The sequence below is a fragment of the Anolis sagrei genome, chromosome 4 (assembly GCF_037176765.1).
Source record: "Anolis sagrei isolate rAnoSag1 chromosome 4, rAnoSag1.mat, whole genome shotgun sequence".
Classification (NCBI taxonomy): domain Eukaryota; kingdom Metazoa; phylum Chordata; class Lepidosauria; order Squamata; family Dactyloidae; genus Anolis; species Anolis sagrei.
The window spans coordinates 6,086,263-6,103,607 of record NC_090024.1 but is presented as its reverse complement, the minus strand read 5'-3'; the positions used below and the strand labels follow the sequence as shown (position 1 = coordinate 6,103,607).

The 17,345-nt window shown below is 46.5% G+C and overlaps 1 protein-coding gene across 1 annotated transcript in view; it reads left to right on the top strand.

The window, feature by feature from the left end:
* Positions 1-3,731: 3,731 nt before the first annotated feature.
* The window catches only part of NAPRT (nicotinate phosphoribosyltransferase), a 46,581-nt gene continuing 32,967 nt past the window's right edge, over positions 3,732-17,345 (top strand). Inside the window, exons 1-2 of the mRNA XM_060775979.2 lie at positions 3,732-3,980; positions 16,785-16,912. Coding sequence (XP_060631962.2) covers positions 3,734-3,980; positions 16,785-16,912 — 375 coding nt within the window. The 5' untranslated portion in view covers positions 3,732-3,733. The remainder of the gene's footprint in view (positions 3,981-16,784; positions 16,913-17,345) is intronic.

Below are 17,345 nucleotides of genomic sequence, written 5' to 3'. Positions count from 1 at the left end.
TAAAAACAGTCTCGCTAATCGTATTGTCATTCTAGTCCATGTCCTTTAAATTCTACAAACATCTACTGTGCGAAGGCCTGATCCCAAAGCCATAATTTTAATTTCTTTCCAAAAGCCAGAAGGGAGGGAGCAGATCTTACCTCATTTGGGAGTGTGTTCCATAGGTGGCGGGCCACCGCCGAGAAGTCCCTGTCTCTCGTCCCTGCCAGACGCATTTGTGCAATTGACGGGAGCGAGAGCAGGGCCTGCCTGGATGATCTTAGATTACGAGATGGGACATAGGGGTGGATGCGTTTGGACAAGTAGGCTGGGCCAGAACCATATAGAGCTTTATAGGTCAAAACCAGCACTTTGAATTGGGCTCAGAGATAGACCGGCAGCCAGTGGAACTGGCACAACAGGGGGATGGTATGCGCCCAGTATGTCGCCCCGGTTAGTAATCTGGCTGCTGCCCGTTGGACTAGCTGAAGTTTTCGAATTGTCTTCAAAGGCAGCCCCACGTAGAGCGCGTAGCAGTAATCTATTCGGGATGTAACCAGAGCGTGACAATCCTGGCCAGATCAAACTTCCCAAGGTACGGGCGCAGCTGGTGCACGAGTTTTAACTGTGCAAAAGCACCCCTTGCCACTGCCGAAACCTGGGGTTCCAGGCTCAGCAATGAAACCAGGATCACTCCCAAGCTGCGAACCTGCGTCTTCAGGGGGGGTGGAACCCCATCCAACACATTTATACATGGCCCTCATCATGTCTCCTCTCAGCCTTCTCTTCTTCAGGCTAAACATGCCCAGTTCTTTAAGCTGCTTCTCATAGGGCTTCTTCTCCAGACCCTTGATCATTTGAGTCACCCTCTGGACACATTCCAGTTTGTCAATATCTCTCTTGAATTGTGGTGCCCAGAATTGGACACAATATTCCAGGTGTGGTCTAACCAGAGCAGAATAGAGCATGGGGAGCATGACTTCCCTAGATCTAGACACTATGCTCCCCAGAAGGCCTTCCTAAAATCCCGATACGCCCCATCTGCGGCATTCCCTGCATCAACCCACCTTGTGACCCCATCAAAAAAAAGATCAGATGTGTCCGTCATTACTTGTTTTTGATAATCCATGTAAGCCTAAACATTTGGAAGAGCGTCCTGATGGGAAGAAGAGCTGATTGTCAGTTGAATATGCTGCTGCCTGGGAGTCAAAGTGTCCTCGAGAGGTGTTGAAACAGAGGCTGGATGCTTGCTTTGATTGCCCTAATAAAACAGCACCAGGGGAAATCTAGTGTGCCAAGACCTGGCCTAAAAGCTCCCTTCTCTTAAGAGAGAAAAACAAGATTGTGGGGATTGTTTGGGTCCAAGGGGCATATCTTATCCTGCTCCTGCTGAGAGCCTTCACGTCATTTAGGATTTATGGCATCCCTATCATGAGGTTTTATGAGGCCAAGAGAGTGACTTTCCCCACCAGAAGGGACCCGGGCCCTTTCCACACAGCCATACACACCCAGAATATCAAGGCAGAACATCCTACAATATCTGAACTGTGTAACCTTACTTATTTATGTACAGTATTTATATTTCGCCCTTCTCACCCCGCAGGGGACTCGGGGCAGATCACAATGCACATAAACATGGCAAACAGTCAATGCCATTTAGACACACAACATATATAGACTGGCACACGATTAACCTATGAACTTTCAAGGAAAGGATGGAAGGAAGGGAAGGAGGAAGGAAGGAGAGACAAAAAGGGAAGGAAGGAAGGGGTGAAGAAAAGAAGGAAGGAGAGACTAAAGGGTGAAAGGGAATGGAGGGAGGGAGAAAGGGAGGAAAGAAGGAAGGAAAGACAAAAGGGAGGGAAGGAAGGATGAAAGGGTGGAAGGAAATGGAGGGAGGGAAGAAAGGGAGGAAAGAGAAGGAAGGAAAGAGAAAAGGGATAGAAGGAAGGGAAGTAGGAAGGAAAGAAGGAAGAAAGGAAAGAAAGAAAAAGGGAAAGAAAGAGGTATGAAAGGGTGGAAGGGAATAGAGGGAGGGAGAAAGAGGGAAGGGAGGCAGGGAGGGGTGGGAAGGAAAGACAAAAGGGAAGGAGGAAGAAAAGAAAGAAGGAAGGAGGGACGAAGGGTGGAAGGGAATGGAGGGAGGGAGAAAGAGGGAGGGGAGGAAGGAAAGACAAAAGGGATGGAAGGAAGGGAAGGGGGAAGGAAGGGAGAGAAGAAGGAAGGAAAGAAAGAGAAGGAGGGACAAAAGAGTGGAAGGGAATGGAGGAAGGGACGAAAGAGGGAGGGGAGGAAGGAAAGGCAAAAGGGATGGAAGGAAAGAGAAGGACGGGAGGGAGAAAGGGAAGGAGGAAGGAAATAAAGAGATAAGGAAGGAGGGAGGAAAGGGCGGAAGGGAATGGAGGGAAGGAAGAAGGGATGGAAGGAAGGGAAAGATGAAGTAAAAAGGATGGAAGGAAGGGAGGGAAGAAGGAAAGAAAGAGAAGGAAGGAGGGACAAAAGGGTGGAAGGGAATGGAGAAAGGGACGAAAGAGGGAGGGGAGGAAGGAAAGGCAAAAGTGATGGGAAGGAAAGAGAAGGACGGGAGGGAGAAAGGGAAGGAGGAAGGAAAGAAAGAGATAAGGAAGGAGGGAGGAAAGGGCGGAAGGGAATGGAGGGAGGAAAGAAGGGATGGAAGGAAGGGAAGGAGGAAGGAAAGAGAAGGATGGGAAGGAGGAAGGAAAGAAAGGGAGAAGGAAGGAAGGAAGGACGAAAGGGTGGAAGGGAATGGACGAAGGGAAGGAAAGACAAAAGGGATGGAAGGAAGGGAAGGAGGAAGGAAAGAGAAGAATGGAAGGGAGGGAAGAAGGAAAGAAAGAAGGAAGGAAGGAGGGACGAAAGGGTGGAAGGGAATGGAGGAAGGCACAAAAGAAGGAGGGAAGGGAAGGAAAGACAAAAGGGATGGAAGGAAGGAAAGTTGGAAGAGAATGGAGGGCGGGAAAAAGGAGGGGGGGAAAGGGAGGGAAGAAAGAGAAGGAAGGAATGACAAAAGGAAAGGACGGATGGAAGGAAGGAAGGGAAGAATGAAGGAAAGAGAAAGAAAGAAAGAAAAAGAAAGAAAGAAAGAAGCATTCAGCTCACAGCAAGCAGGGCCCGACGTGTTGTGGCTGGAAAAAGAACTTAGAACTTCGGAAGCAAAGATGAAAAGAGTTCAATCCTTAAAGTTATCAAAGGTTTATTTACAAATATAATAACTACATTTCTTGTATTGTCGAAGGCTTTCATGGCTGGAATCTCTCAGTTCTTGTGGGTTTTTTTCGGGCTATATGACCATGTTCTAGAGGCATTTCTCCTGACGTTTCGCCTGCATCTATGGCAAGCATCCTCAGACCTCACCTCTGAGGATGCTTGCCATAGATGCAGGCGAAACGTCAGGAGAAATGCCTCTAGAACATGGTCATATAGCCCGAAAAAACCCACAAGAACTGAGACTACATTTCTTCATTTCTGGGTCTGGGATACTTTACAACTCCATCTGTTAGAGGCCGGGTGGCTCTCTGTTTGGAAGGCTTGGGGTGGTGTGAACCCTGCCTGGCGGAAAGAGGGTCGGACTGGATGACCTTGAGGGGTCCCTTCCCACTCTGCCCTTGTTGGAGGGGGCTCTGGGCGGGCCATGTGGAGGGCTTCCCTCCCTCTTCCTCGCAGAGAGGCGGTGCCATCCATCCCTCCATCCATCCTTCTTTCCACGCAAGACGGAGGTGCCGGGAGGAGAGGCATGGGCGAGCGGGACCCCCCGAAGGGCGAGGGTCCCTTCCCGGCCCCTTCGGCGCCCCCTCCGCCCCTCCTGAGCGACCTGTACCAGTTCAGCATGGCTTGCGGGTACTGGCGGGGCGGGAGGCAAGGCGAGGCGGCCGCCTTCGAGCTCTTCTTCCGACACAACCCCTTCCGAGGCGGGTTCGCCCTGGCCGCCGGGCTCCAGGACTGCCTCGCCTTCCTCCGGGGATTCCGCTTCTCCCAAGAAGGTGAGCAGCAAAGCCAAGCAAAGCAAAGGAAAGGAAAGCAAAGCAAAGCAAAGGGCGCTCTGCACATGGGCAGAGAAGAGGGAACCCCGCACAGCCTTGGGACAGCCTTTCTCTTGGCTGGGGAGTTGCAGGAGAGAAGGGGGAGAGGAGCCCGAGAGCCAGGTAGAAATAGGTGAGAGGCTGCCCTAAGGAAGGAAGAGGGAGCAAGCCTTGGACACACTCACTTAGGCGATTCCTCGCTCTAGCATTCTCTCCTGACGTTTTGCCTGCATCTATGGCAAGCATCCTCAGAGGTTGTGAGATTTGTTGGAAACTAGGAAAAAGGATTTATATATCTGTGGAATGACCAGGGTGGGACAAAGGACTCTTGTCTGCTGGAGCTAGGTGTGAATGTTTCAACTGACCACCTTGATTAGCATTTGATTGCCTGGCAGTGCCTAGAGCAATCTTTTGTTGAGAGGTGATTAGATGTCCTTGTTTGTTTCTTCTCTGTTGTTGTGCTGTTCTAATTTTAGAGTTTTTTAATACTGCTAGGTAGCCAGATTTTGTTCATTTTCATGGTTTCCTCCTTTCTGTTGAAATTGTCCACATGCTTCTTGTGGATTTCAAGGGCTTCTCTGTGTAGCCTGACATGGTGGCTGTGGACAAGTCTCCAGAGGGACCACCAAACGCAGCACCCAAACATGAATCAAGGAACATGATTCTTCAGCCAGAGAAAGCAGCCATAGCGGAGCACCTGAGGAACCAACCTGGACACAGCATATTGTTCAAGAACACAGAAATGCTGGACCACTCTCACAACCACCATGTCAGGCTACACAGAGAAGCTGTGGGTTTGGGGGCAATTGACCTGGAAATCTGGGAGTTGTAGTTCTCCTTTACCCAGAGAGTACTAAACCCAGCCGACAATGGATCTGGACCAAACTTGGCACACAGACCCAACATGACCAACTGCAAATACGGTCAGGGTTTCGGGGTGATTGACCTGGGTATCTGGGAGTTGTAGTTCTCCTTTACCCAGAGAGTACTAAACCCAGCCGACAATGGATCTGGACCAAACTTGGCACACAGACCCAACATGGCCAGCTGTGAATACGGTCAGGGTTTCGGGGTGATTGACCTGGGTATCTGGGAGTTGTAGTTCTCCTTTACCCAGAGAGTACTAAACCCAGCTGATAATGGATTTGGACCAAACTTGGCACACAGACCCAACATGACCAACTGCAAATACGGTCAGGGTTTCAGGGTGATTGACCTGGGTATCTGGGAGTTGTAGTTCTCCTTTACCGAGAGAGTACTAAACCCAGCCGACAATGGATCTGGACCAAACTTGGCACACAGACCCAACATGGCCAACTGTGAATACGGTTAGGGTTTGGGGGTGATTGCTTTGGAAATCTGGTTGTGGTTCTCCTTTACCCAGAGAGTACTAAACCCAGCCGACAATGGATCTGGACCAAACCTGGCACACAGACCCAACATGACCAACTGCGAATATGGTCAGGGTTTGGGGGTGATTGACCTGGAAATCTGGGAGTTGTAGTTCTCCTTTATCCAGAGAGTACTAAACCCAGCCAACGATGACTCTGGACCAAACTTGGCACACAGACCCAACTGCGAATATGGTCAGGGTTTGGGGGTGATTGACCTGGGAATCTGGGAGTTGTAGTTCCCCATCCAGCCTCTGTTTAGAAACCTCCAGAGAAGGATACTCCACTGGACTCCTAGAAAGGGATATTCCTCGACTGAACAGTTCTTACTGTCAGGAAGTTTTTCCTAATGCTTAGATGGAATGTCTTTCCCCGTAATTTGAACCCATAGCTCCATCGGACACAAGATAATTCCAAGCAAGGTCTGACCAAGGCAGAAGAGAGAGGGACTGTGTGTACAACGCTCTCCTAGGTTTCGCCTTGGCCTTCCTCTGTGTCTCCTGGTTTCCCAGGCAGATAAGTAAAGGGAAGAGAGTGCAGGAAACTCAGCACTCTGCACATGGCTAGAGATTGGGTTGCTGTCCCAGATAGCCCTTGGCGCAGTTCAGCCACGCCGGACTTTGCTCTGCCAGCCAGGTCTGAAGTCGAATCGGAGATAAGGGAGAGCTGAAACGCCTGGCACGTGGGGGGAGCCATTGGAAAGGAGCCATAATTGGATTTTCCTAAATGCCAGATCAAAACAGTGCTGTCAGGTGAGTGCATGTATACCTTGAAGCTTGGCCTGTCACTGAATATCGAGAAAACCAAAGTGTCCTTCCAGCAGTCACCAGCCATCCCCTCCCCAATGCCAGAGATACAGCTTAATGGTGTAACATTAGAAAATGTGGACCATTTCCGCTCCCTTGGCAGCCACCTCTCCACCAAAGTCAACATGGACACCGAAATACAACACCACCTGAGCTCTGCGAGTGCAGCATTTTCCCGAATGAAGCAGAGTGTGTTTGAGGACCGGGACATCCGTAGGGAGACCAAGGTGCTTGTTTATAAAGCTATTGTCCTCCCAACCCTGCTCTACACCTACGAAACGTGGACTGTCTACAGACGTCACATGCAACTCCTGGAACGATTCCATCAGCGCTGCCTCCGGAAAATCCTGCAAATCTCTTGGGAAGACAGGCGGACAAACGTTAGCATGCTGGAAGAAGCAAAGACCACCAGCATTGAAGCAATGGTCCTCCACCGGCCATGTTGTCCGGATGCCTGACCACCGTCTCCCAAAGCAGTTGCTCTTCTCTGAACTTAAGAATGGAAAACGGAATGTTGGTAGGCAGGAAAAGAGATTGAAAGATGGGCTCAAAGCCAACCTTGAAAACTCTGGCATAGACACTGAGAACTGGGAAGCCCTGGCCCTTGAGCGCTCCAGCTGGAGGTCAGCTGTGACCAGCAGTGCTGCAGAATTCGAGGAGGCACGAATGGAGGGTGAAAGAGAGAAACGTGCCAGGAGGAAGGCACGTCAAGCTAACCCCAACCGGGATCGCCTTCCACATGGAAACCGATGCCCTCACTGTGGGAGAAGATGTGGGTCAAGAATTGGGCTCCATAGCCACCTACGAACCCACAAGGAAACCCATCATGGAAGACAATCTTACTCGTCCAACGAGGGATCGCCTAAGTAAGTAAGTAAGTAAGTAAGCATTTATACCAGACATGGGCAAACTTCAGCCCTTTGGGTGTTTTGGACTTCAACTCCCACAACTCCTGACAGCCGGCTACCTGGAGAGCCGAAGTTTGCCCATGCCTGATCTACACTATAGAATTAATGCCATGCACATGCAATGGAATCCAGAATATTGTAGCTTGGTGCTGCACTGGCACTCAGAGAAAGCACAAGACCTTGCAAAACTGCAACTCCCAGGATTCCGTAACATCAAGCCTTGCTGTTCAAGTGGTGTCAAGCTGCATTAATCCTACAACGTAGCTGCAGTCGTGGCCACGTGCCTCCCTCTCTCTCCACATTCAGAAATGACCGTCCTGAACCCAAATATGGGATTTTGAGGCCTCTAATTTAGCCTGTATAAAATGGAAAGGGTCCCAATTCTCAAATAGATAACTTGCCTTATAATAAGGGGCAATGCCTTCTTGTTAACTGCTGTGTTGTTTTATGGTGGCCTCATAAATGAGAGCCTGTATATAGTGGTTTGGGTCTTGGACTAGTTGATTTGCTTCCTAAGAGCTTTCTTCACAGCCCAACTTTCCCATCCATACATAGAAATTGGAAATTGGAGCCTAAAAATGTAACTGTTCCCAAAACTCCCAGGCTCAGCTAGCGTTTCGGGCTTTGTGCTTTGCATTTTTTTAGTTAACACACATACCAACACACATTCTTCACAGCCCAGCTTTCCCATCCATATATAAAAATTGGAAATTGGAGCCTAAAAATGTAACTGTTCCCAAACCTCCAAGGCTCAGCTAGCGTTTCGGGCTTTGTGCTTTGCATTTTTTCAGTTAACACACATACCAGCACACATTCTTCACAGCCCAGCTTTCCCATCCATACATAGAAATTGGAAATTGGAGCCTACAAATGTAACTGTTGCCAAAACTCTCAGGCTCAGCTAGCTTTGCGGACTTCATGCTTTGCATTTTTTCAGTTAACACACATACCAGCTCACATTCTTCGCAGCCCAGCTTTCCCATCCATCCATCCATAGAAATTGGAAATTGGAGCCTAAAAATGTAACTGTTCCCAAAACTCCCAGGCTCAGCTAGCTTTTCAGACTTTGTGCTTTGCATTTTTTTCAGTTAATACACATACCAACACACATTCTTCACAGCCCAGCTTTCCCATCCATACATAGAAATTGGAAATTGGAGCCTAAAAATGTAACTGTTCCCAGCTTTCCCATCCATACATAGATATTGGAAATTGGAGCCTACAAATGTAACTGTTGCCAAAACGCCCAGGCTCAGCTAGCTCCCTGATTTTTTTACATGCTCATTTACACAGTAACCCTAAATGGGTCCAGGGAATGACGTGACCTGTAGTTCTGCAAGGTCTTTAGCTTTCTAAGCCAAAGAGCATGCATGCCTCACCAAACTACAACTTCCAGGGTTCCATGACATTGAACGATGGCACTTCCAGTGGTGTCAAACCGCATTAATTCTACAGTGTAGATGCATCCTTATGGCAAAACAAAACTAGAGGGAGATTTTCCAAGCTCTACTTGACGTCCAGGATGTTAGCAGCAAGAATGAACAGATGGGCTAAGCACATAGAGACAGGAACTTCTCCCTGAATGGCAAATATTTCCAAGGAGCCTGAAAGCCCTGTGTTTACCAGGCCTCCGTTGAAGCATCAAGGACCCATTTCTCAATGTTCAGCAATGTTTGAAATGCATTAATGTGGCCATTCTTATTTCCGCCGTGGCCCTGGCCTTTTCTAACAATGGTCCATCTGGGCTGGGAGTCAACAAAGGAGATAAGATTGCAAGGAGAAGGGATGATGATGCAACCTGGAGAAGGGCAGCATCCCAGCTGATTCAAGAGCATTTATTTATTTACTAGCCATCCCCTGCCACACGTTGCTGTGGCCCAGTATGTGTGTGTGTGTATATATATATTTATATATGTGTGTATGTGTGTGTGTGTGTATATATATATATATACATACACACACACATACATATATATATGGGTTTATATATGTGTGTATTTGTGTATTTATATGTGTACATGCATATTGTCCTTTCGAAAAAGCCTTAAGACATGGCTGTTCGAGAGAGCATTCAATTAAGTGCTAGACATTACGGTAATGAGAATTGGAATGGAACAAGGAATATGAGACTGGCTATGATTCCACTAAGAGACGAAGCGGATTTTTAGTGTAGTCTGTAATTGTTGTGTAGTTATATGTTGTTGAAACTGGCTTTTTGTAATTGTCTTTTTTGTGTACTGTACACCGCCATGAGTCGCCCTTATGGGCTGAGAATGGCGGTTAATAAGTGCATCAAATAAATAAATAAATAAATTGTGTATATGTGTGTGCTTGTCTATATGCATATTTCTGTGTATGTGTATTTATATATATGTGTGTATGTGTATGTATATATTAGGCCTGGGTAACAACGCAAAAATTTGTTTCTAAAATCGATTTGTATTTGGGGGTTTTTTTTGTTTCGATATTTAAAATAATTACAAAATTTTCCTTTTAAAAAGTTCGATATTTACGAAATTTCGTAAATGGTAAAAAAATTAACGAATCGATTTCCGAAACAATAACGAATCGATTCGTTAATGGTGGACGCGACCGCGAAATACGCTAAAAAACCTCCAAAAACTTCTGAAGCTTCCCTCTCCCTCTGTTCTTGACTGCTGGTGTGATATTATAATTTTTTTTCACTAATTAAACCATAAAACTGGCCCAGACATGCAGATATAATAACGAAACGACCTCAGAACAATAACGAAACGGATACAATAACGAAATACGAAGCATTTACAAGACGTGTTTAAAAATTTGTTTTTTTTTAATGATTGCTCCAGAATGGTTCGTTATCGTTTTGTAATTGGAAAAATTAGTGAATTATTAACGAATTACGAATTAACGAAACGAAACCGCCCAGGCCTAGTATATATATATATATAAGCCTGTGTATATATGTATACTTGTGTGTGCATGTGTATATGTATATATGTCTGTATCTATATGTATGCAAATGGTCTTTGTGTGGCCATATGGAAGATCTCCTTCCAGCAGCTCATGAGGCAAGAACTCAAACTATCTCCTGCACAGCTCAGCCTAAAAATGTAACTGTTCCCAAAACTCCCAGACTCAGCTAGCTTTGTGTGTGTTTGTGCATATATATGTGTGTGTGTGTGTGTGTGTGTATGAATGTGTGCATATGTACCTCTGAGGATGCTTGCCATAGATGCAGGCGAAACGTCAGGAGAAAATGCCTCTAGAACATGGTCATATAGCCCAAAAAACCCCACAAGAACCTAATATTTTATCTCTTTCTTCATCTTATGCTTTTTGGGGGGGAAATTTTTTGGCAATGTTCCTTGCTAACTTTTGCTCAAAGGCCCAAGTGCATGAAGGAGGGGAACGGCAGGCCAGTATCTTGGAAATTTCCACAATTTAAAATGCAAACATGTGCCCCAGGGATCCTGGAACTGTTTTCTTTTTGCATATTTTTAAATCAAGAATTTACAATGCTGTTAAAACAACTTATACAAGAAAGGGAATAATGCAATAAAAGGAAACAAACCAAACAAGACAGAAAGCTAATGATAAAAGCCAAGAGTGACTACAATAAACTATCCAAAAGGCAAAGAGAAAATAAAAAAGGACATTAATTGACTTCCAACTTTTCTATGAGTGGATTTAGTTGTTATGAATTTTATTTTATCTAGTTCATATTACCTACTATATATCTTATTTTACTGCCCTTGTGTTTTATCTGATTTTAGAGCCCCACGGTCATAATTTTATCTTTCTTATCTTGCAAATATTCAATGAACGCTTGGCAACCTTTCCCAAAATGTTTCAGAGACATCTCTTAGCAAAATAGTTGACTTGTCCAAAGTTGTGTTGTTCATTCGTTCAGTCGTCTCCGACTCTTCGTGACCTCATGGACCAGCCCACGCCAGAGCTCCCTGTCGGCCGTTACCACCCCCAGCTCCCTCAAGGTCAGTCCAGTCACTTCAAGGATGCCATCCATCCATCTTGCCCTTGGTCGGCCCCTCTTCCTTTTGCCTTCCACTTTCCCCAGCATAATTGTCTTCTCTAGGCTTTGCTGTCTCCTCATGATGTGGCCAAAGGACTTCCACTTTGTCTCTAGTCTCCTTCCCTCCAATGAGCAGCCGGGCTTTCTTTCCTGGAGGATGGACTGGTTGGATCTTCTCGCAGTCCAAGGCACTCTCAGCACTTTCCTCCAACACCACAGCTCAAAAGCATCGATCTTCCTTCGCTCAGCCTTCCCTAAGGTCCAGCTCTCACATCCGTAGGTGACTACAGGGATGACTATGCAGATCTTTGTTGCCAGTGTGATGTCTCTACTCTTTACTATTTTATCGAGATTGGACATGGCTCTCCTCCCAAGAAGGAAGCGTCTTCTGATTTCCTGGCCACAGTCTGCATCTGCAGTAATCTTTGCACCTAGAAATACAAACCCTGTCACGGCCTCCACATTTTCTCCCTCTATTTCCCAGTTGTCAATCATTCTTGTTGACATAATCTTGGTTTTTTTTAATGTTTAGCTGCAGCCCAGCTTTTGCACTTTCTTCTTTCACCTTGATTAGAAGGCTCCTCAGCCCATCTTCCAATGGCATATCGACATATCTCTGGTTGTATTGGTCCATTTAGTATTCTTGGCAAGGATACTGGGGTGGTTTGCCATTGCCTTCCCCAGGGATCACGCTTGGTCTGACCTCTCTGCCACGACCATCCCATCTTGGGTGACCCTTCACGGTTTCGCTCATGACATCATTGAGGTGCTCAAGCTCCAGCGCCACAACAAGGCGGTGATCCTTTGCTGGAGTGTCCAAAGTTAACTTATCCAAAATAGTAAACTTGTACTTACGTACTTACTTACTTACTTAGGCGATACCTCGTAGTCTGAGGATAATGGTCCTCCAAGTGTAGTCTCCTGGCGGTGGGTCCGTAGGTGATTGTGGAGCCCTATTCTTGATCTGCATCTTCTCCTGCAGTGAGGGAATTGGTTTCCAGGTGGAAGGCGGTCTCGATCAGGGTTGGCTTGATGTGCCTTCCTCTTGGCACGTTTCTCTCTTCTGCCCTCCATTCATGCCTCTCCAAATTCTACAGCACTGCTGGTCACAGCTGACCTCCAACTGGAACGCTCAAGGGCCAGGGCCTCCCAGTTCTCAGTGTCTATGCCAGAGTTTTTAAGGTTGGCTTTGAGCCCATCTTTAAATCTCTTTTCCTGCCCACCAACGTTCCGTTTTCTGTTCTTGAGTTCAGAGTAGAGCAACTGCTTTGGGAGTCATTGGTCAGGCATCCGGACAACGTGGCCAACCCAGCGGAGTTGGTGGCAGAGGACCATTGATTCAATGCTGGTGGTCTTCCAGCATGCTGACGTTTGTCCGCCTGTCTTCCCAAGAGATTTGCAGGATTTTCCGGAGGCAGCGCTGATGGAATCGTTCCAGGAGTTGCATGTGACGTCTGTAGACAGTCCACGTTTTGCAGGCATAGAGCAGGGTTGGGAGGACAATAGCTTTATAGACAAGAATACCGTGGTCTATGGTATTGAAGGCCACTGAAAGGTCCAGGAGAACCAACAAGGACACTTCGAGGACTTCATGAGCATGGAGGATTTAGTTTCTTCATTGAATGCATTCCTAAAAGCAGGATTTCTCGGTGGTTTGGAATATTTTCTCTCTCTCTTCATCTTATGCTTTTTGGGGGGAATTTTTTTTGGCAATGTCCCTTGCTAACTTTTGCTCAAAGGCCCAAGTGCATGAAGGAGGGGAAAGGCAGGCCAATATCTTGGAAATTTCCAATATCTTGGAAATTACTTACTTACTTAGGCGATACCTCGTAGTCCGAGGATAATGGTCCTTCAAGTGTAGTCTCCTGGCGGTGGGTCCGTAGGTGACTGTGGAGCCCTATTCTTGATCTGCATCTTCTCCCACAGTGAAGGCATTGGTTTCCAGGTGGAAGGCGGTCTCGGTCGGGGTTGGCTTGACGTGCCTTCCTCTTGGCACGTTTCTCTCTTTCGCCCTCCATTCATGCCTCTTCAAATTCTGCAGCACTGCTGGTCACAGCTGACCTCCAACTGGAGCGCTCAAGGGCCAGGGCCTCCCAGTTCTCAGTGTCTATGCCAGAGTTTTTAAGGTTGGCTTTGAGCCCATCTTTAAATCTCTTTTCCTGTCCTCCAACGTTACATTTTCCGTTCTTGAGTTTGGAATAGAGCAGTGATGGGCAACCTTTTGAGCTTGGTGTGTCAAAATTTTCCAAAAACCTGAGCATAACTTGGGTGGGGTGTCAACTTCGAGAGAGAAAAAAAACCATATTTTGCAATATTTATAGTTTAAATAAGAAAAATGTATATTCCATGCTGAGTTATGGAGTGAACAATGGTCAAACATGCAGATGTTAAAATTTGTAGAGCCTTTTACAAATTTAAGGATGCATTGTGAGGACATATTGCTGCGAGTTCTCCTTATTCTGGGAAGGCACACTGGAACAACCACGTTTCAGGCTCCTCCTAAAGACTGCCAATGTTGGGGCATGTCTAATGTCCCTGGGAAGTGAGTTCCAGAGTCGGGGGGCCACCACCGAGAAGGCCCTCTCCCTCGTCCCCACCAATCGCGCCTGCGAGGGAGGTGGGAGCGTGAGCAGGGCCTCTCCAGATGATCGAAGAGATCGTGTGGGTTCGTACACAGAAATGCGGTCACGCAGGTAGGCGGGTCCCAAACCGTTCAGGGCTTTGTAGGTAAGAACCTGCACCTTGAATTGGGACCGGAAAATGAACGGCAGCCAATGGAGCTCCTTAAACAGGAGGGTTGACCGCTCCCTGCAAGAAGCACCGGTTAGTAACCTGGATGCCGCCCGTTGTACCAATTGAAATTTCTGGGCTGTTTTCAAGGGCAGCCCCACGTAAAGTCTGCAGAAAAGTTCTGAGAAAAGGGAAGAAATAGGAGAACAACAGCTATTGTTATTATTATTTTTTATTTTTTTTATTTATTTGTCGTGTCAGGGCAACCAGTCAAATTATATTACATTTCTAACAGAACAAAGCAAACAAACAGACAAAATACAAAATTTGTGAGTTTGGTAGTTGATTAAATGTCCTTTGACCAGTATTTGGCCCCTTGGAGTGCCTCTGGTGTTGCCGCAAGGAGGTCCTCCATGGTGCATATGGAAGGGCTCAGGTTGCATTGCAGCAGGTGGTCAGTGGTTTGCTCTTCTCCGCACTTGCATGTTGAGGATTCCACCCTGTAGCCCCATTTCTTGAGGTTGGCTCTGCATCTCGTGGTACCAGAGCGCAGTCTGTTCAGCGCCTTCCAAGTCGCACAGACTTCTGTGTGACCAGGGGGTAGTCTCTCATTTGGTATCAGGTTAAGGTTCTGGGTTTGAGCCTGCCACTTTTGGACTCTCGCTTGCTGAGGTGTTACAGCAAGTGTCTCTGTAGATCTTAGAAAACTATGTCCTGATTTAAGTCATTGACGTGCTGGCTGATACCCAAACAGGGGATGAGCCGGAGATGTCACTGCCTTGGTCCTTTCACTATTGGCTGCTACTTCCCGGCGGATGTCAGGTGGTACAATACCGGCTAAGCAGTGTGATTTCTCCAGTGGTGTAGGGCGCAGACACCCCGTGATAATGCGGCATGTCTCATTAAGAGCCACATCCACTGTTTTAGCATGGTGAGATGTGTTCCACACTGGGCATGCGTACTCAGCAGCAGAGTAGCATAGTGCAAGGGCAGATGTCTTCACTGTGTCTGGTTGTGATTCCCAGGTTGTGCCAGTCAGTTTTCGTATGATGTTGTTTCTAGCACCGACTTTTTGCTTGATGTTCAGGCAGTGCTTCTTGTACGTCAGAGCACGGTCCAGAGTGACTCCCAGGTATTTGGGTGCGCTGCAATGCTCCAGTGGGATTCCTTCCCAGGTAATAATCCTCAGAGCTCGGGATGCTTCTCTGTTCTTGAGATGAAAGGCACATGTCTGTGTTTTAGATGGGCTGGGGATCAGCTGGTTTTCCCTGTAATAGGCAGTAAGAGCACCTAGAGCTTCGGAAAGCTTCTGTTCTATTGTTATTATTATGTTTATTATGTTTATGTTTATTTACATCCTGCTTTTTCCCTCCAGAAGGAGACTCCTTTCTCCTGCCCAGTCTCAAGTCTCTTTCACATTACGCAATTACGGCGCTAGGATTCCTCTTTAACTGCCTTGACTCCACATCTTATGGAAAGGCCCTGGGAGACCTGGAGATATGTACTAATACAACCTGCAAACCATCGCATACGCAAAAAGCTCAGCCTGCAAATATGGAGGGCCAACTGTACTGTTACAACCAGTGGCTGCGAGCTTTATATTCATATACTAGCTGTCCCCTGCCACACATTGCTGTGGCCCAGTCTGGTGATCTGGAAAATAAAGTAATGAGAAAGTGTTGGTTTCTAATCTATGTCATGTCTTTCTGCTTGTGGGTAAACAGTATTTCTTGCTGTTTCTTTGTCAGTGTTGATGTGGAGAGTGTCTGGTTTGCCTACTCTGGAACATGCAACATATCATTGCCCTTCTTTAGGGGTCCCTTTCATATCTAGGATACTATCTCTCTCTGTGTGTGTGAATCATTATCTATCTATCTATCTATCTATCTATCTATCTATCTATATCTACGGCTGGATGGCTCTTTGTCAGGAGGACTTTGATTACGTTTTCTTGCTCTGGTGAAGGGAGTTGGACTGGATGGCCTTAAGTATTTTCTGTTGGTCATGCATAGGGGTTCTGTGTGGGAAGTTTGCCCCGATTCTGTCATTCGTGGGGTTCAGAATGGTCTTTGATTGATTGTAGGTGAACTGTGAATCCCAGTGTCTACAACTCCCAAATGTCGAGGTCTATTTCCCCCAAACTCCGTCTGTGTTCATATTTGAGCATATGGAATATTTGTGCCAAGTTTGTCCTGTGTGCCACAACTGGTTCAATTCCATTGTTGGTGGGGCTTAGAATGCTCTTTTGATTGTAGGTGAACTATAAATCCCGGTAACTACAACTCCCAAATGTCGAGGTCTATTTCCCCCAACTCCATCTGTGTTCACATTTGGGCATATGGAATATTTGTGCCAAGTTTGGTCCAGATCCATCATTGTTTGAGTCCACAGTGCTCTCTGGATGTTGGCGAACTACAACTTCCAAACTCAAGGTCAATGCCCACCAAACCCTTCCAGTATTTTCTGCTGGTCATGGAAGTTCTGTGTGCCAAGTTTGGTTCAATTCCATCATTGATGGAGTTCAGAATGCTCTTTGATTATAGGCGAACTATAAATCCCAGCACCTACAACTCCCAAATGACAAAATCATAATTTTTTGAGTGATGGTCACTCCTTGTGTAGTGAGACGTTTTGTTGCCAAATTTGGTGTGATTTCGTTCATTGGTTATTTTGTTTTTAAGGTACTCATTATGCACAGAGCATTTATATATATATAGAAGATGTTAACATGACACAGAAAAGGGGCCAAACTTTATTTACACACTCGATCATCTCTTGCGTGATGGACTCTTGAGATTTTGTTGGCAAAGTATTTTCATTTATTTTTTATCTTCCTATTTCTTTGCTCACTTTTCCTTTTGAAACGAAGATCCTTCCGTGACTTTTGCAATCAGTTACACTTGATTTCCCTTTTCCAGACATTGAGTATCTCAAGTCGGTGCTTCCTCCAACCACGGAAGAAGCCTTCTTTGAATACCTGCGCACAGTGGATGCGTCTGAAGTGTCCGTCTCATCCATTCCAGAAGGCTCCGTTGTCTTCTCCAAGGTGAGTCTCTGAAGGAGTAACATCTAGCACAGTGTATTGTCGAAGGCTTTCATGGCTGGAATCACTAGGTTCTTGTGGGTTTTTTCGGGCTATAGGGCCATGTTCTAGAGGCATTTCTCCTGACGTTTCGCCTGCATCTATGGCAAGCATCCTCAGAGGTAGTGAGGATGTAGTGAGGATCCTCAGAGGTAGTGAGGATCTAGCACAATGTTCCTCAACCTGGGGGTCGGGACCCCTGAGGGGGTCACGAGTGGATGTCAAAGGGGTCGCCAAAGACCATTAGAAAATACAGTATTTTATGTTGGTCATGGGAGTCCTGTGTGGGAAGTTTGGCCCAATTCTATCATTGGTGGGGTTCAGAATGCTCTTTGATTGTAAGTGAACTATAAATCCCAGCAGCTACAATTCCCAAATGTCAAGGTCTATTTTCCTC